The sequence below is a fragment of the Callorhinchus milii genome, unplaced genomic scaffold, assembly GCF_018977255.1.
Source record: "Callorhinchus milii isolate IMCB2004 unplaced genomic scaffold, IMCB_Cmil_1.0 Scaffold38, whole genome shotgun sequence".
Classification (NCBI taxonomy): domain Eukaryota; kingdom Metazoa; phylum Chordata; class Chondrichthyes; order Chimaeriformes; family Callorhinchidae; genus Callorhinchus; species Callorhinchus milii.
The window spans coordinates 669,405-689,731 of record NW_024704779.1 but is presented as its reverse complement, the minus strand read 5'-3'; the positions used below and the strand labels follow the sequence as shown (position 1 = coordinate 689,731).

The following is a 20,327-nucleotide window of genomic DNA, read 5'->3' as shown; positions in this document are numbered from 1 at the left end:
CAGCCCTGTGACTGGGAGCCGCCCACACAACCCGGCTGAAACCGAAACCAGTTTCAATCAATAAGTGCTCAGTATCAAAATGGCTTCCAGACTCCAGGCTGAGAGCTGGACCGAGGAGCTAAACTGCGCGATTTGTCTGGATTTCTTCACTGATCCTGTTAGGCTGGACTGCAGCCACTACTTCTGTCGCTCCTGTATCACCGCGAGCTTGGAAACGCAGGAGAAATACTTCTGTTCGGAATGTCGCCAAGTGACTGCTGAGAGGAACTTGAAGGTCAATTGGGCCCTGTCGAAAATGGTGGAGAAAGCTCTTGAATTCTCTCTGGACCCGACATAGATGACTATTAAACATCAGTGTGAGAAACACCGAGAGGACCTGAAGCTGTTCTGTGAAGTTGACCAGAAATTGATCTGTTCCATTTGCAGCGATGCGAAAGAGCACAGAGGTCACAGCTTCCTGCCCATTGACGAAGCTGCTGAAATCTGCAAGTTACCGAGACTCTCACGAGTGATTCATTCCGTTTCCACGTTATGTTTTCACCTCAAACACTTTTATTCTGTGCCTTTATTCCAGGATCAAGTGAAGTCCACCATAGCTTCTCTCACACAGAGGAAGGAAATTGCTCTACAAACTGCAGCCAAACAGAGAGGAAAGATTTCATAAGTTAAGGTAAGTTGTGTCGGGGCTGATGTCTGTCAATGGTTACTGTGTGTACACGGACTGATATCTCAGTGTCTGTGGTTACTGTGTGTGCACGGTGTGATGCCTCAGTGTCTCTGTTTACTGTGTGTACACGGTGTGATGTCTCAGTATCTCTGGTTATTTTGTGTACACGGTGTGATGTCTCAGTATCTCTGGTTACTGTGTGTACGCGGTGGGATGCCTCAGTGTTTCTGGTTACTGTGTGCACACGGTATGATGTCTCAGTGTCTATGGTTACTGTGTGTAATGATTGGATGTCTGACATTTGCAGGAACAGGTGAACAGTCTGAAGACCCACCTCACGGCAGAGTTTGCTAAAATGCACCAGAGTCTAACTGACAGAGAGCAGCGAGTAATGAGAGGACTCAGAGAGCGAGAGGAGGAAATTTTATACCGAAAGGAGACAAATCTGCGAGAGATTCAGGGCAAATTAGATTCTGTTGAACAAAAATTTTCGGAGTTACAAACACAAATGGGAAAAGACGCTGTAACCCTCGTGCAGGTAAAGAGATGACATTATAGTGCAGTTCAGTCACAGTTGCAAACAGTCTGGAGCATACAAACTAATTGTGATTGATAAAGAGATCAATGATTGAATTGGGATGTGGGAGAATCTTTATACATGTAATCTGTTGTTGTTGGTGGTGTCTCAGTGTGAGCTGACATCTGTCTGTGTTTGATTTCATTAGGAGGAAGCTGCTGGCAACAGAAGGTATGAAATGATCTTCACCAAATATCGCAGAATTGAACCCACAAACCAACCACAAGGTGCAGTTTTCACTCTATAATGTGATGGTGTCTTGTTTCAGGGTCAGTGACGAGGGTTTTGATCTGTCAGTGTGTGAGGCTGAGCTGCCGGTGGCCAAGTACAAGTAGCCTTTGAAGAACACAGTCTGGAGAGAGATTATAGACAGCGTCACCCCAGGTACATGTCTCCCATTCTCACCCTGAAGCCGTGTCAATAGCCTTACATTCACCAACTCATAGCCCAACACACAATCTCTCACACATAGGCAAACCCACACACCAATACGCAATCCGTCACACAATCAAACACACACACAGACACACATAGCGTCACACACATAGTCACACACACTCCTCAGACACACACTCTCACACACACCTCTCACACACACCCCTCACACACTCCATCACACACACCTTCACACACACCCTCACACATACCATCACACACCCCCGCTTACACGATCCCACAACCCCTCACACACAAACTCACACGCACCCTCACACAAACACCCTCACACCCAACCCATCACACACTCACTCACACACAGCCTCCAACCGACCACTAACACAAACGCCCTCACACACAAGTCATCACGCACCCTCAGATACACCCTAATAAACACTCGCTCACATACACACCCTCACAGGCACACATACACACACCCACACACACCTCCTTACATACAAACTCTCACACATACACCCTCACACACAATCTCACACACAACCATTCACACATATCCTCACACACCGCCTCACACACCAGCTAACACACACGCTCACACACACAATCACACACCCCCACACACAGACTGTGATCCTTTGAGCTGGATTGTGTTCCCAGTTGTAGATGTGCTCACAAACAGTCTGAGCTCCAGATGTCCCATCACTCCACTTTATGCTGTGTCTGTCACTTAGTTCCGGCCTCTCTGATTCTGGATCCTGACACAGCGCATCCCCGGCTCATCCTGTCTGAGGACCTGACCAGCGTGAGAGACGAAGAGACACGGAAGCAGCTCACTGACTCCCCAAAGAGGTTTGATTACTGTGTCAGTGTCCTGGGGTCTGAGGGCTTCACACCAGGGAGACAATACTGGGAGGTGCAGGTGGCCAACAAAACAAAGTGGGTTGTGGGATTTGCTCGAGAGTCTATCAACAGGAAAGGAAAGATCATATGTTCACCAGAGAACGGATTCTGGGTTTTATGGCTGAGAAACGGTAATGAATATAAAGCTCGGACACCACCCTCCAGGCTTTTAACCCTGAGAGAGAGACCCGGGAAGCTGTAAGTGTTCCTGGACTATGAGGGGGGACAGGTGACATTTTACAACGCTGATAACATGTCTCATCTCCACACTTTTAAAGACACTTTCACTGAGAAACTTTATCCTTACTTCGGTCCCTGTAATAACGACGGCGGCAAAAAGTGTGATCCTCTGAGGATCTGCCGGGTGACCGATTAGTGAGGAGGAAACCCTCAGCCATGACCTATGTTTGGCTGTAATGGCCACGAGGCTAAACCTTTATAGTCTGTGTCTCTATATAGTAAAGCCTATTGTTTATATTACACTTTTCACACTTAAATTTTGCGTTAATGTCAATGATATAAATACGGTTTTACATTAACTTTGGGTTATGATTTTAATCACCAACATGAAACCCGAGAACACACACGGCAAACGGTTCTAAAAGTTCCCCGGATCCCCGGGGTTTAATGTTCAAGATATTCCTAATTCTGCTTTAATCCCAAACATATAAATCGCTTTTTGGATTAACTGTCTCTGTCTCTCTCCCTCTCTCTCCCTCTTCGTTTTCGGGACGTCTCAAAGTGTTTCACAGGTTATAGTGTATACTGTCTCTGTAACGGGTCATGTAGCTCAGTGGTTACAGCCCATGTCTCGCAAGCCAGAGACCGAGGTTCAATCCCCAATTGGAGTGAAACCTTCAGAAAAATTCCTCCCTAAGCAGAGACACACAAAGACCCACACACAGACCAAGACATATACAGAAACACTCATAGACACACATCCAAACGCACACCGTCAGACACACACATGCACTGACACACAAACATACAGACACCGACACACACACAGATACGCAGCAGACACACACAGAGACACACACAGAAGGAGACACACATACTGAGACACACAGAGACACAAACACAGACACCCACAGACTCTCACAAAGACACACACAGACACATGCAGAAATACACGCATACAGACACACACACAGACACACACAAGGACACAAACACACACAGCCCGGGACAGGCAGTTATCGCAGTTATCCACTCGAGTGACCTTCACGCAGGAAAGACTCCAATCCCACAGTCGGTGCCGAGCTCCAGATCAGCTCAGGGGAGACTCTGTTCACATACCATCAAGTAGGAAAACGGTAACAGCGCAATATCAAACGCCAGGATTATTATTATTATGATTACTGAGGATATTGAGGACAGTTACACAATTCAGCGCCGCCTCTGGTGGCAGTACAGTGGTACTCAGATATTTATTTGTAATTTGAACCCAGAGTAATAATAATGATCATTGCTTTTGATATGGCGCTTTTCACGTCTCCTCGATGGTCCAGAGCGCTTCACAGAAGCCAATTGCGCACAGCAGCGTCTGTCCCACAAACAGACGTGTATTGAGAATGACCAATTTATTATTGTTTTGTTTTGGAGAGGATTATTAATAGGGTTGTGTGTGGGGTGAGGAAACTTGCCCAAGGTTTCACCCTGACCTGCCTGGAATTGAACACAGGTCTCTCGCTTGCAAAGCGAGTGCTCTATCCACTGAGCTCCAGGACTCCACAGAGTAAATCACAACGATGATTGTTTCCCTCAAACCACGACAGACGCCGAGAGAGATGGAGAAGCGGTGAATCGCTGTCAATGTCCGACCGCTCTCCGGCATTCGATGATGATAACCAGACCTGGGGACTGAGCGACATCATTAATGTCGTGGGATTCAGTGGGAAAATCTTTAATGATAGAAACACGTGAACGGGAATGGAAATGGATCCGTCAGTTATAACCAACAATGAGGAGAACTCCGAGTCGCGATCCTCCGCAAAGGGGAGAAATAAATAATTTATTTTGTTTGTTGAGAAATTGCCAACAAATTCCAAATCTCTGTCTGTTCCGCGGTCTCCGACATCCTCCTGACATGGGGGCCTTCACAGCAAGTCATGTTGCTATCGCTCTCTCTCTGACACTCTTTCTCTCTCACACACTCTCTCTCTCACACTCTCTCTCTCACACTATCATTCTCTCTCTCTCTCTCTCTCGCACACTCTCTCTCTCTAACACTCTTTCTCTCTCTCACTCTCTCTCACACACTCTCTCTCACTCACACTCAGTTTATTTTTTGTTTGTCTGTTGAGAAAGTCAATATCTTTCCAGTGTATGGCGTTGGGGCTGTAATACCGGGAGGAGACACTGAGCGGCGCTGCTTCAATGCCAACAAACTCCGGATCTCTGTTTGTGCAGTGGCACGGGACGTCCTCCCATCTTTACACCGGTCATGTTGTTGTTTTCTTTCTCTCTCCCACAGTTTCACACTCTCTTTCTCTCCGTTGTAGACACACAGAGTCAATGTGAGAGAGGGACAATAAGGGAGCGAGTGTCACTGCGCGTTACTGAAGGGTACTGGCGTCCATCTTGGCAAAGATGTCGGGGGGCGGGGGGGGGAGTCAGGTGGCGATGGCCATCATGGTAACGGCGATTAGAGTCGGTCAGTGACATCATGTGTTTGACGTGGGCAGTATGGCGCCGCCATCTTGGTAAAGGCGGCGGGAGCCGAGCCTTGACGTCATGTGGTGAGGGGACGGCCGGGAATCCCGAGCGGGAACCGCGAGCGGGGCGGGAGGGCCGAGAGGTTCGGGGACAAAAGGCCGCGGAAGGGCACCGACGGGACGAGATGTGTTCAAGTCTCCGCCTGGTCACCGGGGGGGTCAAGGCCACGGACAGTGACCCCGCGGCGACGGGCACGAGAGGCTTTAGGCTCCGCCCCACCCCAACTTTCAAACGTCACTCAGTAATGGTAAGGTCTCGCGCTGTCGGACTTCACATCCGGCCGCTATTTTGAAAGTCGCCCCGGGGCGGGTCAGGTGAGTGACGTCATTTTCCTGCCGCCAGTATCAACCCCGCCAGGGTGGGGCAAGTCAATATCCTTCTGCTGCCTTGTCCTCCCTCCCCTCCCGCTCTCCGGCACCTCAGCCATGACTGCCACCCCCCTCTGCCCCACTGCGCTGCCTCCTGGAACCCGCGGGCTGACCATGTCCCGCTCATCCCTCGCTCCAGCTCTCTGCCTGGAAATGCTCGTCCTCCTCCCCCTCTCTCCGCTCCTCCCAATCTGTCCTTCTCTCCCATCCTCCTTCCCTCCCTCCACTGCAACTTCTCTCTCTCCTGGAAACCACCGTGACCTCCTCTGCTTAGCCTGGGCAGCGCGCGCCCAGACCCATCCTGTCCCAGAGCAACACCCCAACTGTCCCATTGTTCACTCTCTCACCAGCCGCCTCCGAGAGCTAAATAGCTCTCCCTTACCATATCCTGAGAAGCCGAAACCCAAACTAAATAACTTACTCACTAAGCAACCAACCAACCAGCCAACTAACAGACTAATTAACTAACCACCTATGTTACTTACTTACTAACTAACTAACCAACTAATTAACTAACCAGAGAGTTGACCGAGGTAGTGGGACCGGCTCAATCTCAGCCATCATGCCTCCCCCATGCACACGCACAGCTCACCCTCACCACCTCACTGGCCTTCGCACACACATGTGCAACCTGCGGCGAGTACATGTGCACAACTCAGCATTTAAGTGTGTAGCCACCGACGTGTCCATGTGTGTGCCCACATGATTCCCCTCCTGGGTACAGTTGGTGCACACATACGGGTGAGTTTTTGCGCTGAGGTCCCTGTTGTAGTTTTCCGCAGCAAAGGGATAACATAAAGAGATATTTACAATAAAATCTGCTATAACACGAGGGAATATTTCCTGCATTGATATAGCATCTGATCCTTACTTAGAGTTGTCTCAAAGCTCTTCACACAGTAGAATGTAAAGTAAATTAACTGCACAATTTATCGGCGAAATATTGTTGTAAGACTGTGCTCTCTGTTTTCATAATGCAATCCCTTGGTTCACTCTCTATGACTTATTATACAAGTTTGTAGAAAAACTTTGCTTATAGCCATGTTTGGCGCAGAAGGCATAGAGTCACTACATTTTACTGTATATTCTGTAAAGCGCATTCGGACGAATTGTTTATGCTCTGCAGCAATGCATCAAACACCAGAATCTTTATTAATGAAATTACCATTTTTGAAATCTAACATCTGATAATAATACAACTAAATTTAATAGTCCTTCCATTTGATACAGCGCCTGATCAAGTCTTTGAGAAGTCCCAAAGCGCTTCAGATAATACACTGTGAAGCGAATTGACTGTGTATTTCGGGGCGAAAGGCAGCAGTCAATTGCACTCAGAGTCGTCCCACAAACATTGTGCGATCACAGATGTTTTCAAATGGCTTATTGTCAGCGGAAAGCAATCCGCCAATCAACCAACAACCGGGTTCCTGTTCACTGCTCGGAAACAGAGGTGTGTGGGGTCAGGAATCTTGCCTCAGATTTCCTCCATCTGGGAATCGAACCCGATCCTCATTATTTCTTGTGGAGTGAGCTTTCCAAACCAGTGCTCACACAATCTCTCTCTATCTCTCTCTCTCTCTCTCTCACACTCTCTCACACACTCTCTCACACTCTTTCACAATCTCTCTCTCATACTCTCACACTTTTTCTTTCTCTCTCTCACACACTGTCTAACAGTCTCTCTCTCTGAAACACATACTCAAACACCCTCTCAATATCACAAACACTCTCTTTCTAACAATCTCTCACAAACACTCTCTCACACGCTCCTTGTCTCACATTCTCTCTCACTCTCTCTATCTCACACTCTCTCTCATACACACTCTCATTCGCACGTTTAGCACACACTTTAACTCTCTCTCATAATGTCTCGCTTCCTCACACTCTCTCTCTCTTATTGTTTCTCTCAAATTCTCCCTGACTCTCTCAAACGTTTCGACCGTGTGTGGGAGAGTGGGTGTCTCTGTGTGTGAAAGTGTGTGAGTGAGTGAATGTTTGTCACAGATAGAGCACTCATTGTGACAATCGCCCTCCCTGCTCTATAGTTGACCTGAGTGAGAAGTCAGAGAGTTTTGAGTGAACAACTAAAGCCTCGACTTCTTGATCTGCATCTGAATCGCAGTTTGTACACATAGACAGGAAACCAGGCGCTGGCGGGTCACTAACCACATAGGAAGTGCAGAGCTGAACTCACAGCCTCTTGTTTCACTCTGCTGCTGACAGTCACACACGATAGTGAAGGGCAAAAACAACATGGAAATTAAAACCCAGCTCAAATGTGCCAATCGACGCATAGTAGAGCTGAAATTGGGGCCGTTTGTTTCACTGATAATCGGACGTTTAAATATGTAGACTTTATGTCAATCCTGCTTGTTTGAACTGTAAAACCATGTTGTATTGAGTTAACTTGTGTCACCATAATTCGGCGTTACCAGCACACCACAGACCTGCAGTTTATATCTTTATTAACACAGAAACAGCAGCGATTCCTCAAACATAACATTTACTCTCGGGGCCTCAATGATTAACCAGTGACCAGTGACTGACTGAACAGACTAATGACTGGGGCAGGGAATCCTTTCGCTCAGCTCCTGTTAACCCTGCAGCGAAAGTCCGAACTAACGGGGAGGGTGATCTTGGCTGGACAAGCAGTTGGAAAGCTTGGACAGACAGCGTCAGCAAGCTGTGAGGGTTTAGCTGGATAAACTCCAGCAGTTATCCCTATCACACGCTCTGGGCTACCCCCAAGTCGTGGGTCTTACCAAACTGCGCCTAATACTCTTTAGATTTAAGCTAGCAGTCTGTGAGCTTCCAGGGGGAGATGAGAGGAAATTCCATGTGTAGGTGGGATACATGGAATTCTGAGTTTCGTTTGGATCTTAAGCAACACTTCTCCATTCTGTTCCACACACTGGTGAATCGCTCACATCAATTTAACTTGCAGTCATCCTGTTTCTCAAAAGTCACCTGTCTCTTTCCGTCGCCCTCTCGCTGTCTGTCACTCTATCTCTGTGTCCCTGAGTTCGTGTCTATGTCCATCTGTAAACACAGAGGGCAGGAGAGGCAATGACACGGTTAAAGTGCGTGTATCTCTGCGATTGTGGTTTTCAGTCAACACCTAAAGCTCCGGCTTCTTGCTATGCATCTTGACTCGCTTATTGTACAAAAAGACAGGAAACCAGGCACAGGGGTATCTAACCACAGGGGATGTGCAGAGCTGAACTCATGCTCTCTGTTCCTCTCTGTTGCTGACAGTCGCAGCACGAGAGCAAAGGGCAAAAATAACAGGGAAATCAATCTCATCTCAAATATACCACCAACACACAGCAACAGCTCAAACTAGAGCAGCTTGTTTCACTGACAATTGGACGGTACAGATTGTAGATTTGCTCTGTTGGGATCACAGACACAATCAGCAGGTTTCACAAGAAAAGACTTGAGGAGGATTTGTCAGCCCTGTGACTGGGAGCCGCCCACACAATCAGGCTGAAACCGAAACCAGTTTCAATCAGTAAGTGCTCAGTATCAAAATGGCTTCCAGACCCCAGGCTGAGAGCTGGACCGAGGAGCTAAACTGTGCCATTTGTCTGGATTTCTTCACTGATCCTGTTAGTCTGGACTGTGGCCACAACTTCTGTCGCCTCTGTATCACCGGGAGCTGGGAAAACCAGGAGAAAAACTCCTGTGCGATATGTCGCCAAGTTACTGCAGAGAGGAATTTCAAGGTCAATTGGGCCCTGGCCAAAATGGTGGAGAAAGCTCGTGAATTCACTCTCGAACCGACACCGACGGCAGTTAACCGTCAGTGTGAAAAACACCGGGAGGACCTGAAGCTGTTCTGTGAAGATGACAAGAAATTGATCTGTTCCATTTGCAGAGATGCGAAAGAGCACAGAGGTCACATCTTCCTGCCCATTGACGAAGCTGCTGAAATCTACAAGGTACCGAGACCCTCAGGCGGGATTCATTCCGTTTCCACGTCATATTTTCACCTCAAACACTTTTATTCTGTGCATTTATTCCAGGATCAAGTGAAGTCCTCCATAGCTTTTCTCACACAGAGGAAGGAAACTACTCTACAAATTGCAGCCAAACAGAGAGCAAAGATTTCACAAGTTAAGGTAAGTTGTGTCGGGGCTGATGTCTGGTCTGTCAATGTGTCTCTGGTTACTGTGTGTGCACGTTGTGATGCCTCAGTGTCTCTGGTTACTCTGTGGACAACGGTGTGAGGTCTAAGTGTCTCTGTTTACTGTGTGTACACGGTGTGATGTCTCAGTGTCTCTGGTTACTGTGTGTAAACGGTGTGATGTCTCAGTGCCTCTGGTTACTGTGTGCACACGGTGTAGTGTCTCAGTGTCTCTGGTTACTGTGTGTACACGCTGTGATGTCTCAGTGTCTCTGGTTACTGTGTGTACACGCTGTGATGTCTGAGTGTCTCTGGTTAGTGTGTGTACATGGTGTAATGTCTCAGGGTCTCTGGTTACTGTGTGTACACGGTGTGATGTCTCAGTATCTCTGGTTACTGTGTATACACGGTGGGATGTCCCAGGTCTCTGGTTACTGTGTGTAACGGTTGGATGTCTGACACTTGCAGGAACAGGTGAACAGTCTGCAGACCCACGTCACGGCACAGTTTGCTAAAATGCACCAGAGTCTGACTGACAGAGAGCAGCGGGTAATGAGAGATCTCAAAGAGCGAGAGGAGGAAATTTTATACCGAATGGAGACAAATCTTCGTGAGATTCAGGACAAATTAGAGTCCGTTGAACAAAAACTATCCGAGTTACAAACACAGATGGGAAAAGACGCTGTCACTCTCGTGCAGGTAAAGAGATGATATTATAATCCAGTTCAGTCACAGTTACACACAGTCCGGAGAAGATAAACCAATTGTGATTAATAAAGAGATCAGAGATTGAATTGGGATGTGGGAGACTCTTTACACATGTAATCTGTTGTTGTTGGTGGTGGTGTCTCAGTCTGAGCTGACATCTGTCTATGTTTGATTTCATTAGGAGGAAGCTGCTGGCAACAGAAGGTATGAAATGATCTTTACCAAATATCGCAGAATTGAAATCACAAACCACCCACAAAGTGCAGTTTTCACTCTATAATATGATGGTGTCTTGTTTCAGGGTCAGTGACGTGGGGTTTGTTCTGTCAGTGTGTGAGGCTGAGCTGCCAGTGGCCAAGTACAAGTGGCCTTTGAAGAACACAGTCTGGAGAGAGATTATAGACAGCGTCAGCCCAGGTACATGTCTCGCATTCTCACCCTGAAGCCGTGTCAATCACCTTACATTCACGAACACATAAACCCACACACACTGTCTCACACACCCACACACCAATACGCAATCCCTCACACAATCAACCACACACACAGATACACATAGCTTCACACACACAGACACATACACTCTTCAGACACACACTATCACAAACACACCCTCACACACTCCCCTCACACACTTCATCGTGGAGTCCTGTAGCTCAGTGGTTAGAGCACTCGCTTTGCAAGCGAGACAGCTGAGTTCAATTCCAGGCAGAGGGCGAAACCTTGGGCAAGTTTCCTTACTCCACATAATCCCTCCAAAAGCTAAAAACAACAATAAATTGGTCATTTTCAATCTACGACTGTTTGTGGGACATTGCTGTGCGCAATTCGCTGCCGCGTTCGCCCACAAATATACAGTCAATTCACTTTACAGTGTGTCCTATGAAGCGCTTTGGGACGTCCTCCCGACGTGAAAAGCGCTGCACCAATTGCAAGGGTTATTGCTATTATTATTACACACACCCTCACAGAAACACCCTCACAGACAACCCATCGCACACCCTCAAATACACATTAATACACACACGCTCACACACACCCTCACAGGCACACTCACACACACCCACACAGACACATCCTCACATACAAACTCTCACACATGCAACCTCACACACAGTGTCACACACAACCCTTCACACATAACCTCACACACCTGCTAACACATACCCTCTCACACACACTCACACACCCCCTCACACAGACTGTGACTCTCTGAGCTAGATTGTGCCCCAGTTTTATATGTGTTCACGCACAGTCTGAGCTCCAGATGTCCCCTCACTCCACTTTATGTTGTGTCTCTCTCTTAGCTCCGGCCTCTCTGACTCTGGATCCTGACACAGCCCATCCCCGGCTCATCCTGTCTGAGGACCTAACCAGCGTGAGTCACGGAGATACACGGCAGCAGCTCACTGACTCCCCGAAGAGGTTTGATTATTGCGTCAGTGTCCTGGGGTCTGAGGGCTTCACATCAGGGAGACATTACTGGGAGGTACAGGTGGCCAACAAGACAAAGTGGGATGTGGGATTTGCCCGAGAGTCTGTCAACAGGAAAGGAAAGATCATATGTTCACCAGAGAACGGATTCTGGGTTTTGTGGTTGAGAAACGGGAATGAATATGAAGCTCTGACATCACCTTCCACCCTTTTAACCCTGAGAGAGAGACCCGGGAAGCTGGGAGTGTTCCTGGATTATGAGGGCGGACAGGTGACATTTTACAACGCTGATAACATGTCTCATCTCCACACTTTCAACGACACTTTCACTGAGAAACTTTATCCTTACTTCGGTCCCTGTAATAACGACGGCGGCAAAAACTGTGATCCTCTGAGGATCTGCCGGGTGACCGATTAGTGAGGAGGAAACCCTCAGCCATGACCTGTGTTTGGCTGTGATGGCCACGAAACTAAACCTTTATAGTCTGTGTCGCTATACAGTTAACCTTGTGGATTATATTACACTTTTCACACTTAAAGTTTGCGTTAATATCAATGATATCAATACGGTTTTACATTAACTTTGGGTTTTGATTTAAACCACAAACACGAAACCCGAGAACACACACGGCAAACGTTCTAAAAGTTCCCTGGATCCCCGGGGTTTAACGTGCAAGATATTCCTAATTCTGCTTTAATCCCAAATATATAAACCGCTTTTTGGATTAACTGTCTCTCGGTCTCCGTCTCTCTCTCCCTCTTTGTTTTCGGGACGTCTCAAAGCGTTTCACACGTTATACTGTATACTGTCTCTGTAACGGGTCGTGTAGCTCAGTGGTTACTGCCCGTGTCACGCAAGCCAGAGACCTAGGTTCAATCCCCAATTGGAGTGAAACCTTCAGAAAATTTCCTCCCTAAGCAGAGACATACAGAGACCCACACACAGACCAATATCTACACATCTACAGTCACACTCATAGACACACATCCATACGCACACCGTCAGACTATCACATGCACTGACACACAAACACACAGACACCCATACAAACCGACACACACACAGATACGCAGCAAACACACACAGAGACACACACAGAAGGATACACACACACTTAGACACAAAGAGACACAAACGCACACAGACTCACACAAAGACACACGCAGAAATAAACACACATACAGACACACACACAGACACACACAGGGACACCAACACACACAGCCCGGGATAGGCAGTTATCGCAGTGTCCACCTGAGTGACCATCACACAGGAAAGACTCCAATCCCACAGTCGGTGCCGAGCTCCAAATGAGCTCCGGGGAGACGCTGTTCAATTACTCTCAAGTAGGAAAACGGATTTGAATAAACAAGCGCTTCGGGGCGTCTGCAAGCAGGTAACAGCGCAATATCAAACGCCAGGATTATTATTATTATTATTACTGCAGATATTGTAGGCAGTTACACAGTGCAGCACCGCCTCTGGTGGCAGTACAATGGTACTCAGGTATTTATTTGTAATTTGAACCCAGAGTAATAATAATAATCATTGCATTTGATATGGGGCTTTTCAGATCTCCTCGATGTCCCAAAGCGCCTCCCAGAATAGACGTAAAGTGAGTTGACGGTGTATCTGTGGGTGAACGCGGCGGTCGATTGCGCACAGCAGCGTCTGTCCCACAAACAGTCGTGGATTGAAAATGACCAAATTATTATTGTTTTGTTTTGGAGGGATTATTATTAGGGCTGTGTGTGGGGTGAGGAAACTTGCCCAAGATTTCATCCTGACCTGCCTGGAATTGAATACAGGTCTCTCGCTTGCGAAGCTAGTGCTCTCACCACTGAGCTCCAGGACTCCACAGAGTAAATCACACCAAATGATTGTTTCCCTCAAACCGCCGCCAGAGAGACGGAGAAGCGGTGAATCGCCTTCGGTGACCGACCGCTCTCCGGCATTAGATAGTGATGACCGGACCCGGGGCCTGGCCGCACCATTAATATCGTGGGATTCAGTAGGAAACCCTTCACCGACACAAACGCATGAACGGGAATGGAAATGGATCCGTCAGTTATAACCGACACTGAGGAGAACTCCGAGTCGCGATCCTCCGAAGGAGAGAAATAAATAGTTTATTTGTTTGTTGAGAAACTGCAAACAAATTCCGAATCTCTGTCTGCTCCGCGGCCGCGGACATCCTCCTGACATGGGGGGCCTTCTCACCAAGTCATGTTGTTATCTCTCTCTCTCTCTCTCTCTCTCACTCTCTCTCTCACTCAAACTCTCTCTCTCACTCTCTCTCTCTCTCTCCCTCCCTGTGTCATACACCCACACTCTCTCTCTCTCTGACACACTCTCTCTCTCACTCAAACTCTCTCTCACTCTCTCTCTGTCTCACACACCAACACCCTCTCTCTCTCTCTCTCTCTCTCTCTGTCTCACACACCCACACTATCTCTCTCTCTCTCTGTCTCACACACTCCCTCTCTCTCACTCTCTCGCTCTCTCTCTCGGTCTCACACTAACTCTCTCACACACTCTCTCTCTCTTTCTCACACTCTCTCTCTCACTCTCTCTCTGTCTCACTCTCTTTTTCTCTCTCACTCACTCACACTCTCTCTATATAGCTCTCTGTCTCTCTATCTCTTTCACTCTCTCTCTCACACTCTCACAATCTCTCTCAGCTCTCCATCTCTCTCTCTATCGCACACTCTCTCGCTCATTCTCTCTCTCTCTGTCTCACACTGTCTCTCTCTCACTCTCTGTCTGTCTCACACACACACTGTCTCTCTCATAATCTCTCTCTCTCTACTTCTTTCTCACTCTCTCTCTCTCTGTCTCCCTTTCACACTTTCTCTCATTTTCTCTCTCAATCACTCTCTCTCTCTAACGCTCTCGCTCTCTCTCGCTATCACTCAATCTCTCTCTCTCTCTCTCTCACTCACTCTCTCTCTAACGCTCTCTCTCTCACACACACTCTCTCTCTCACACTCTCTCACACACTCTCTCTCTCTCACACTCTCTCACACACTCTCTCTCTCACACTCTCTCTTCCTCTCTCCCTCTCAGACTCTTTCAACCTCCCACTCTCTCTCACACACTCTCTCTCTCTGACCCTCTCTCTCTCTCTCTCTCTCATACTCGGACATTCTCTCTCTCTCTTTCCGCTGTAGACAGAGAGAGGGTGTGGAAGAGAGAGACAGTGAAGGAGTGAGTGCTTCTGTGCCTTTCTGAAGGGCATTGGTGGCCATCTTGGTAAAGGGGGCTGTGGGCAGGAATCAGGCGCTGACAGCCATTTTGGTAAAGGCGATGATTGCCGGTCAGTGACCTTATGTGTGTGACGTCTACAGCCTGTCGGCAGCCATCTTGGTAAAGGCGGCGAGAATCGGGCAGTGACGTCATCCGTATGACGTGGGCAGTCTGGTGACGGCCATCTTTGTACTCGAGTCGCCTCAGGCCTGGTCTCGCGCTGTCGGACTTCAATTCCGGCCGCTATTTTGAAAGTCGCCCCCGGGGTCGGGTGTGCAGAGTGGCGTCACTTCTTGGCGCCAGTTTCAAACCCGCCAGGGTTGGGCAAGTCGCGCCATTACCCTTCTGTTGCCTTGTCCTCCCCCCCCCCCGTTCCGCTCTCCAGAACGTCAGCCATGACCGGCATCCCCCTATCCCACTCTGAGCTGCCTCCTGGAGCCTCAGGACCCGCTCACCCCACCCCCGCCCAAAACTGTCCCATCGATCAATATCTCCCCCGCCAACAGCTGCCTCCCACAGACAAACACCCCTTCCCCTCCCTCACCAGACCCTGAGCAGCCAAAGCCCTAACCAACCAACCAGCCAGCCAGCCCAGCAAAGCCCAACCCAACCAACCAACTAGCTAACCAACCAGCTAACTAATTAACTAATTAATTAACTAACTAAAGGGAGGGTTGTCCTAGGTGGTGGGACCGGCTGAAGCTCCAGCCTCATGCCTCCCACATGCACACGCACAGCTCACCCTCACCATCTCACCGGCCTTCGCACGCACATATGCAGCCTGTGGCGAGTTGTTAGAAAATAAAATCAGCCAAATCTGTAAGGAAATTACACTAATTCCGTTAACCAGATATCAGACTGTTTTATTATTATTCGTTTGTTATTCCCCAATATCCCGATGAGTCAGACCAAAGGCCGGTACAATCAACACATCTTACAACAGAATAACACCACTATAGATATTTCGAGTTCAAGAGTTCAACACTATGTCTTTCCAGCACACAAGCTTGATTCTTTGTGCTTTCAGTCGTCTTGCTTACAGCTTTCAATCTGCCATCTGATATCCTCAGTCTTGGTGTTTCCAGCTCTCAGTCTTCCATCTCCGTACCCTTGTCTCTGCAGCCCGAGACGGCTCCATCTCTCTTATCCTTCTCTCTGCGACCTGGAACGGCTCCATCTCCCGTATCCTTGTCTCCACGACCCGGGATGGCCCCATCTCCCGTATCCTTGTTTCCACGACCCGGGATGGCACCGTACACAAAGTTAACGGAACTCTTGTACCAATGTTCATCCAATCATGGTGCGGACATTAGATCACCTGGTCAAAATCATGCTGGGTGTACGTGCCTCAGCACACGTACACATTTTCCTTAAGACCCTTGTTATCTGATCTGATTGTCTAAGATAGAGGATTGATCAGTTTAGGACTGTATCTGGTGCTCATTATTTTGTGGTGTGGGATCACTAGTTTATTCCTTTTAAGTGACTGGTTATTTCTTATCAGTATCCCGGGATGGTACCACGGTCCTCTAGTTTAAACAACTTGCTCATTAATTGCTATTCTTGAGGGATGCCTTCTGTCGCTTGGCTGGCCCTGTCAGAATCTAGCGACTTATTGCTCAGTCGAGATCCTGTGTCGACTGGTACCTTGCACCGTTACCTCTGTGGGCTTGTTGTCATTTACTGATAAGAGGCGAACCCCTGCCCCTGTCTGTTATTCTTTCAAAAACAGAGAAAGCCAGATGAGCCCTATACCATGACTGTCAGACCAGTTGTCCCCCCCACGTAACTTAAAATTAACCATTCACAACATCTATTATAATTCTAACATTATAGAAAAAGTGTAAATTCTAAAAGAGTACATGTGCGCAACGCAGCATTTAAGTGTGTAGCCACCGGCATGTACATGTGTGTCCACTGGCGTGTCCGTGGGTCCACATGCTTTCCGTCCTGGGTACTATCCCCCTACCTACCTGCCCGTACCCTCCGTTCCTCTGACTCCGGTCTGCTCCACGTCCCCCGCCCCCATCGCCCTACCATCGGTGGTCGGGCCTTCAGCCTCTCAGCCCCCAGGCTCTGGATCTCCATCCACCAGTGCCTTCGCCTTGCTTCCTCCCTTTCCTCCTTCAAGGCCGGTCTCAAAACCTTTCTCTTTGACCGTGCCTTCAGCTCCCCTCTCGACTCTCTTCGCCCTCCTCGCTCCCTCCCTTCCCTCCCCTCACCCTGACCATTTCCCCCCTGCTCGGGTCATGAGTCAACTGTGCAGCGCCTTGGGACGTCCTCCTGACGTGAAAGGCGCTTTAAAAATGGAATCTTGTTGTTGTTGTTGTTACAGTTGGAACACACACGCGGTAGAGCATTCGCACTGATGTCACTGTCGGGGTTCTGCGCAGCAAAGGGATAAGGAAAGAGATATTTACAATAAAAGCTGCTGTAGCATGAGTGTAATAATTCCTGCATTTGCTATAGCGTCTGATCCTTTCTTATAGTCGTCTCAAATCTCTTCACACAGTAGATTGTAGAGTACGTTAACTGCACTTTTTATCGCAAAATATTGTGGCAAGACTGTGCTCTCTGTTTTCATAATGCGATCCCTTGGTTCCCTGTCCACGATTTGTTATACTACAGTCCGTAGCTGGGTTCCCAATGATTGCTTTCAAAATTTGTAGGACAACTAGCGCTTATCGCCATGTTTGGTGCAGAAGGTAGCAGTCACTACATTTTACAATATATTCTGTGAAAGACATTGAGACATTTTGATGACGATCTACAGCAGTTTGTCAAACGCAAGGATTATTATTAATGAAATTACCATTATACTATCGAACCATCGTGATAATAATACAATTAACATTAAAAAATCATTCAATTTGATGTGGCGCCTCACTGAGTCTTCGAGACGTCTCAAAGCGCTTCGCAGAATATACGGTTAAGTGAATTGACTGTGTATTTTGTGGGAGAAATCAGCAGCCAACTGCACTAAACAGTGTCTCACAAACTGTCGTGGATTGAGCGACCATGGATTGCTTTAATGGATTATTATCAATGGAAAGCGATCCGCCAATCGACTAACAACCGGGTTCCTGTTTAATGCTCGGGCAAACAGTGGAGGAAGTCACGTTGCCTCAGCTGTCGACCCGCTGGGAATGGACCCCGAGTTCTCTTGCTTTGCTTGCCAAGGGAATATTACAAGCAGTGCTCTGCGGGACTGATATAATCTCAGCCATCTCACATCTCAGTGGAGTCTGTGGGCGAAAAGGAGGAGGCCAGAGACAGTCGAGCGGTAGCAGCGGCTAGTAAAGGAGGGAGATAGCAGGTCATAGGGTGCCAGGGCATGACAGTCTTTAACTGCAAGTGTCAGAATCTTTAACTGGATCAATTCTGTAACAGGGAGCCGATGGAGTTTAACAAGGATTGGGGTAATGGAGGTACGGGGCTTATTAGTCCCGTCTCACAAGCACACCACGTTCACACCTATCGCTTTCGTAATAATTTGTTCCAGTGATTAAACTCCCTCTCTGGTGTACGGCCTAACATGGTCCTTTCACCAACACCCCCCCCCCCCCCCCCCCCGCTACTCTGCTGCTCTGATTCCCTTTTTACTTGTCCGATGCCTTTAACAGACTATAAAACTCCCGGAAAAGGTTCCTCTGAGCTGCTTTGTCTGAAACCTCTGGTCTAATTGTCGCTGAGTTTGTTCCTCTGACGCTTGTCACTCTCCTCTGCCCAGGCCGCTCATATTACTCATGGCCACCAGAACCGAGAAAGAAAACATGTCTCCAAACACAGCCCCTTCCTCCCCCCCGCTTCTCCTGCACAGATAATAATTCCCAGAGAGAGAGAGAGATACTCCCTTCTCTTGGAGTAATGCCAGGGATTTTTATCGTCCCTCCCTATCAGGCAGACGGGAAATTGGTTTAATGTCCCATCCGAAGGACGGCACCTTGAGCAATGCAACACCTGCCCCAGCAGAGAATCGGAGGATCAATTCAGATTGTGTGATTGCGTGGTCATTGGCAGTGAGACTGGGCTGTGGGCAGACTGTGTGGTTCGGGCTTTGGGCCTCTGCTCTCTGCACATTCAGTCAGAATTGTTTCTGACACAATAATATTGACACCACAAACCCGAGGAACCGGTTTGGGAGGCAAATGAGACTCTGCTACGTCTCACAGACACTGAGACGCCAAACTGATTAGTGTTGGGGCTGAACATGGCTTCCCGACTCAAGTCTCAGAGCTGGACCGAGGAGCTAAACTATGCCGTTTGTCTGGAGCTCTTCATCGACCCTGTTAATCTGGACTGCGGCCACAACTTCTGTCGCTCCTGTATCACCGGATGCGGGGAAAAGCAGGAGAAATACTCCTGTCCGATATGTCGCCGAGATACTGTTGAGAGGAAGTTCAAGGTCAATTGTGCCCTGGCCAAAGTGGTGGAGAAAGCTCGGGTTCACTCTCGACTCGACACGACGGCAGTTAAACGTCAGTGTGAGAAACACCGGGAGGACCTGAAGCTGTTCTGTGAAGATGACAGTACATTGATCTGTTCCATTTGCAGAGATGCGAAAGAGCACAGAGGTCACAGCTTCCTGCCCTTTGACGAAGCTGCTGAACTCCACAAGGTACCGAGACCCTCACGAGGGATTCGTTCCGTTTCCACGTCATGTTTTGCCCTCAAACACTTTTATTCTGTGCGTTTATTGTAGGATCAAGTGAAGTCCTCCTTACCTTCTCTCACACAGAGGAAGGAAATAGCTCTACAAACTGAAGCGAAACAGAGAGAAAAAAATTCACAAGTTCAAGTAAGTTGTGTCGGGGCTGATATCTGGTCTGTCAGTGTGTCTCTATTTACTGTGTGTACATGGTGTAATGTCTCAGTGTCTCTAGTTAATGTGTGTACACGGTGTGATGTCTGAGTGTCTCCGGTTACTGTGTGTACACGGTTTGATGTCTCAGTATCGCTGGATACTGTGACTAAATGGTTAGATGACTCAGTGTCTCTGGTTACTGTGTGTACACGGTGTGGTGTCTCAGTGTGTCTGGTTACTGTGTGTACACGGTGTGATGTCTCAGTGTCTCTGGTTACTGTCTGTACACGATGCGATGTATCAGTGTCTGTGGTTACTGTGCGTAAATGGTTGGATGACTCTTTGTCTCTGGTTACTGCGTGTACACGGTGTGTTGTCTCAG

General features: G+C 48.1%; 1 protein-coding gene and 1 pseudogene across 2 annotated transcripts; both read left to right on the top strand.

Annotated features, from left to right (window-relative positions):
* The first annotated feature begins 79 nt into the window (after nt 1-79).
* LOC103189886 lies at nt 80-2,985 on the top strand (annotated as a pseudogene).
* A 5,678-nt stretch (nt 2,986-8,663) lies between these two features.
* Nucleotides 8,664-12,628, top strand: LOC103189876 (zinc-binding protein A33-like). 2 transcript variants are annotated; one of them, XM_042345300.1, is made up of 6 exons: nt 8,664-9,567; nt 9,652-9,747; nt 10,221-10,451; nt 10,642-10,664; nt 10,762-10,877; nt 11,768-12,628. In XM_042345300.1, exons 1-6 carry the CDS (start codon nt 9,157-9,159, stop codon nt 12,310-12,312), a joined length of 1,422 nt encoding a protein of 473 aa, XP_042201234.1. In that variant the 5' UTR covers nt 8,664-9,156; the 3' UTR covers nt 12,313-12,628. The 2 variants fall into 2 exon arrangements, with proteins under 2 accessions (XP_042201234.1, XP_042201233.1); XM_042345299.1 differs by having other exon boundaries at nt 8,664-9,747.
* The last annotated feature ends 7,699 nt before the right edge of the window (nt 12,629-20,327 follow it).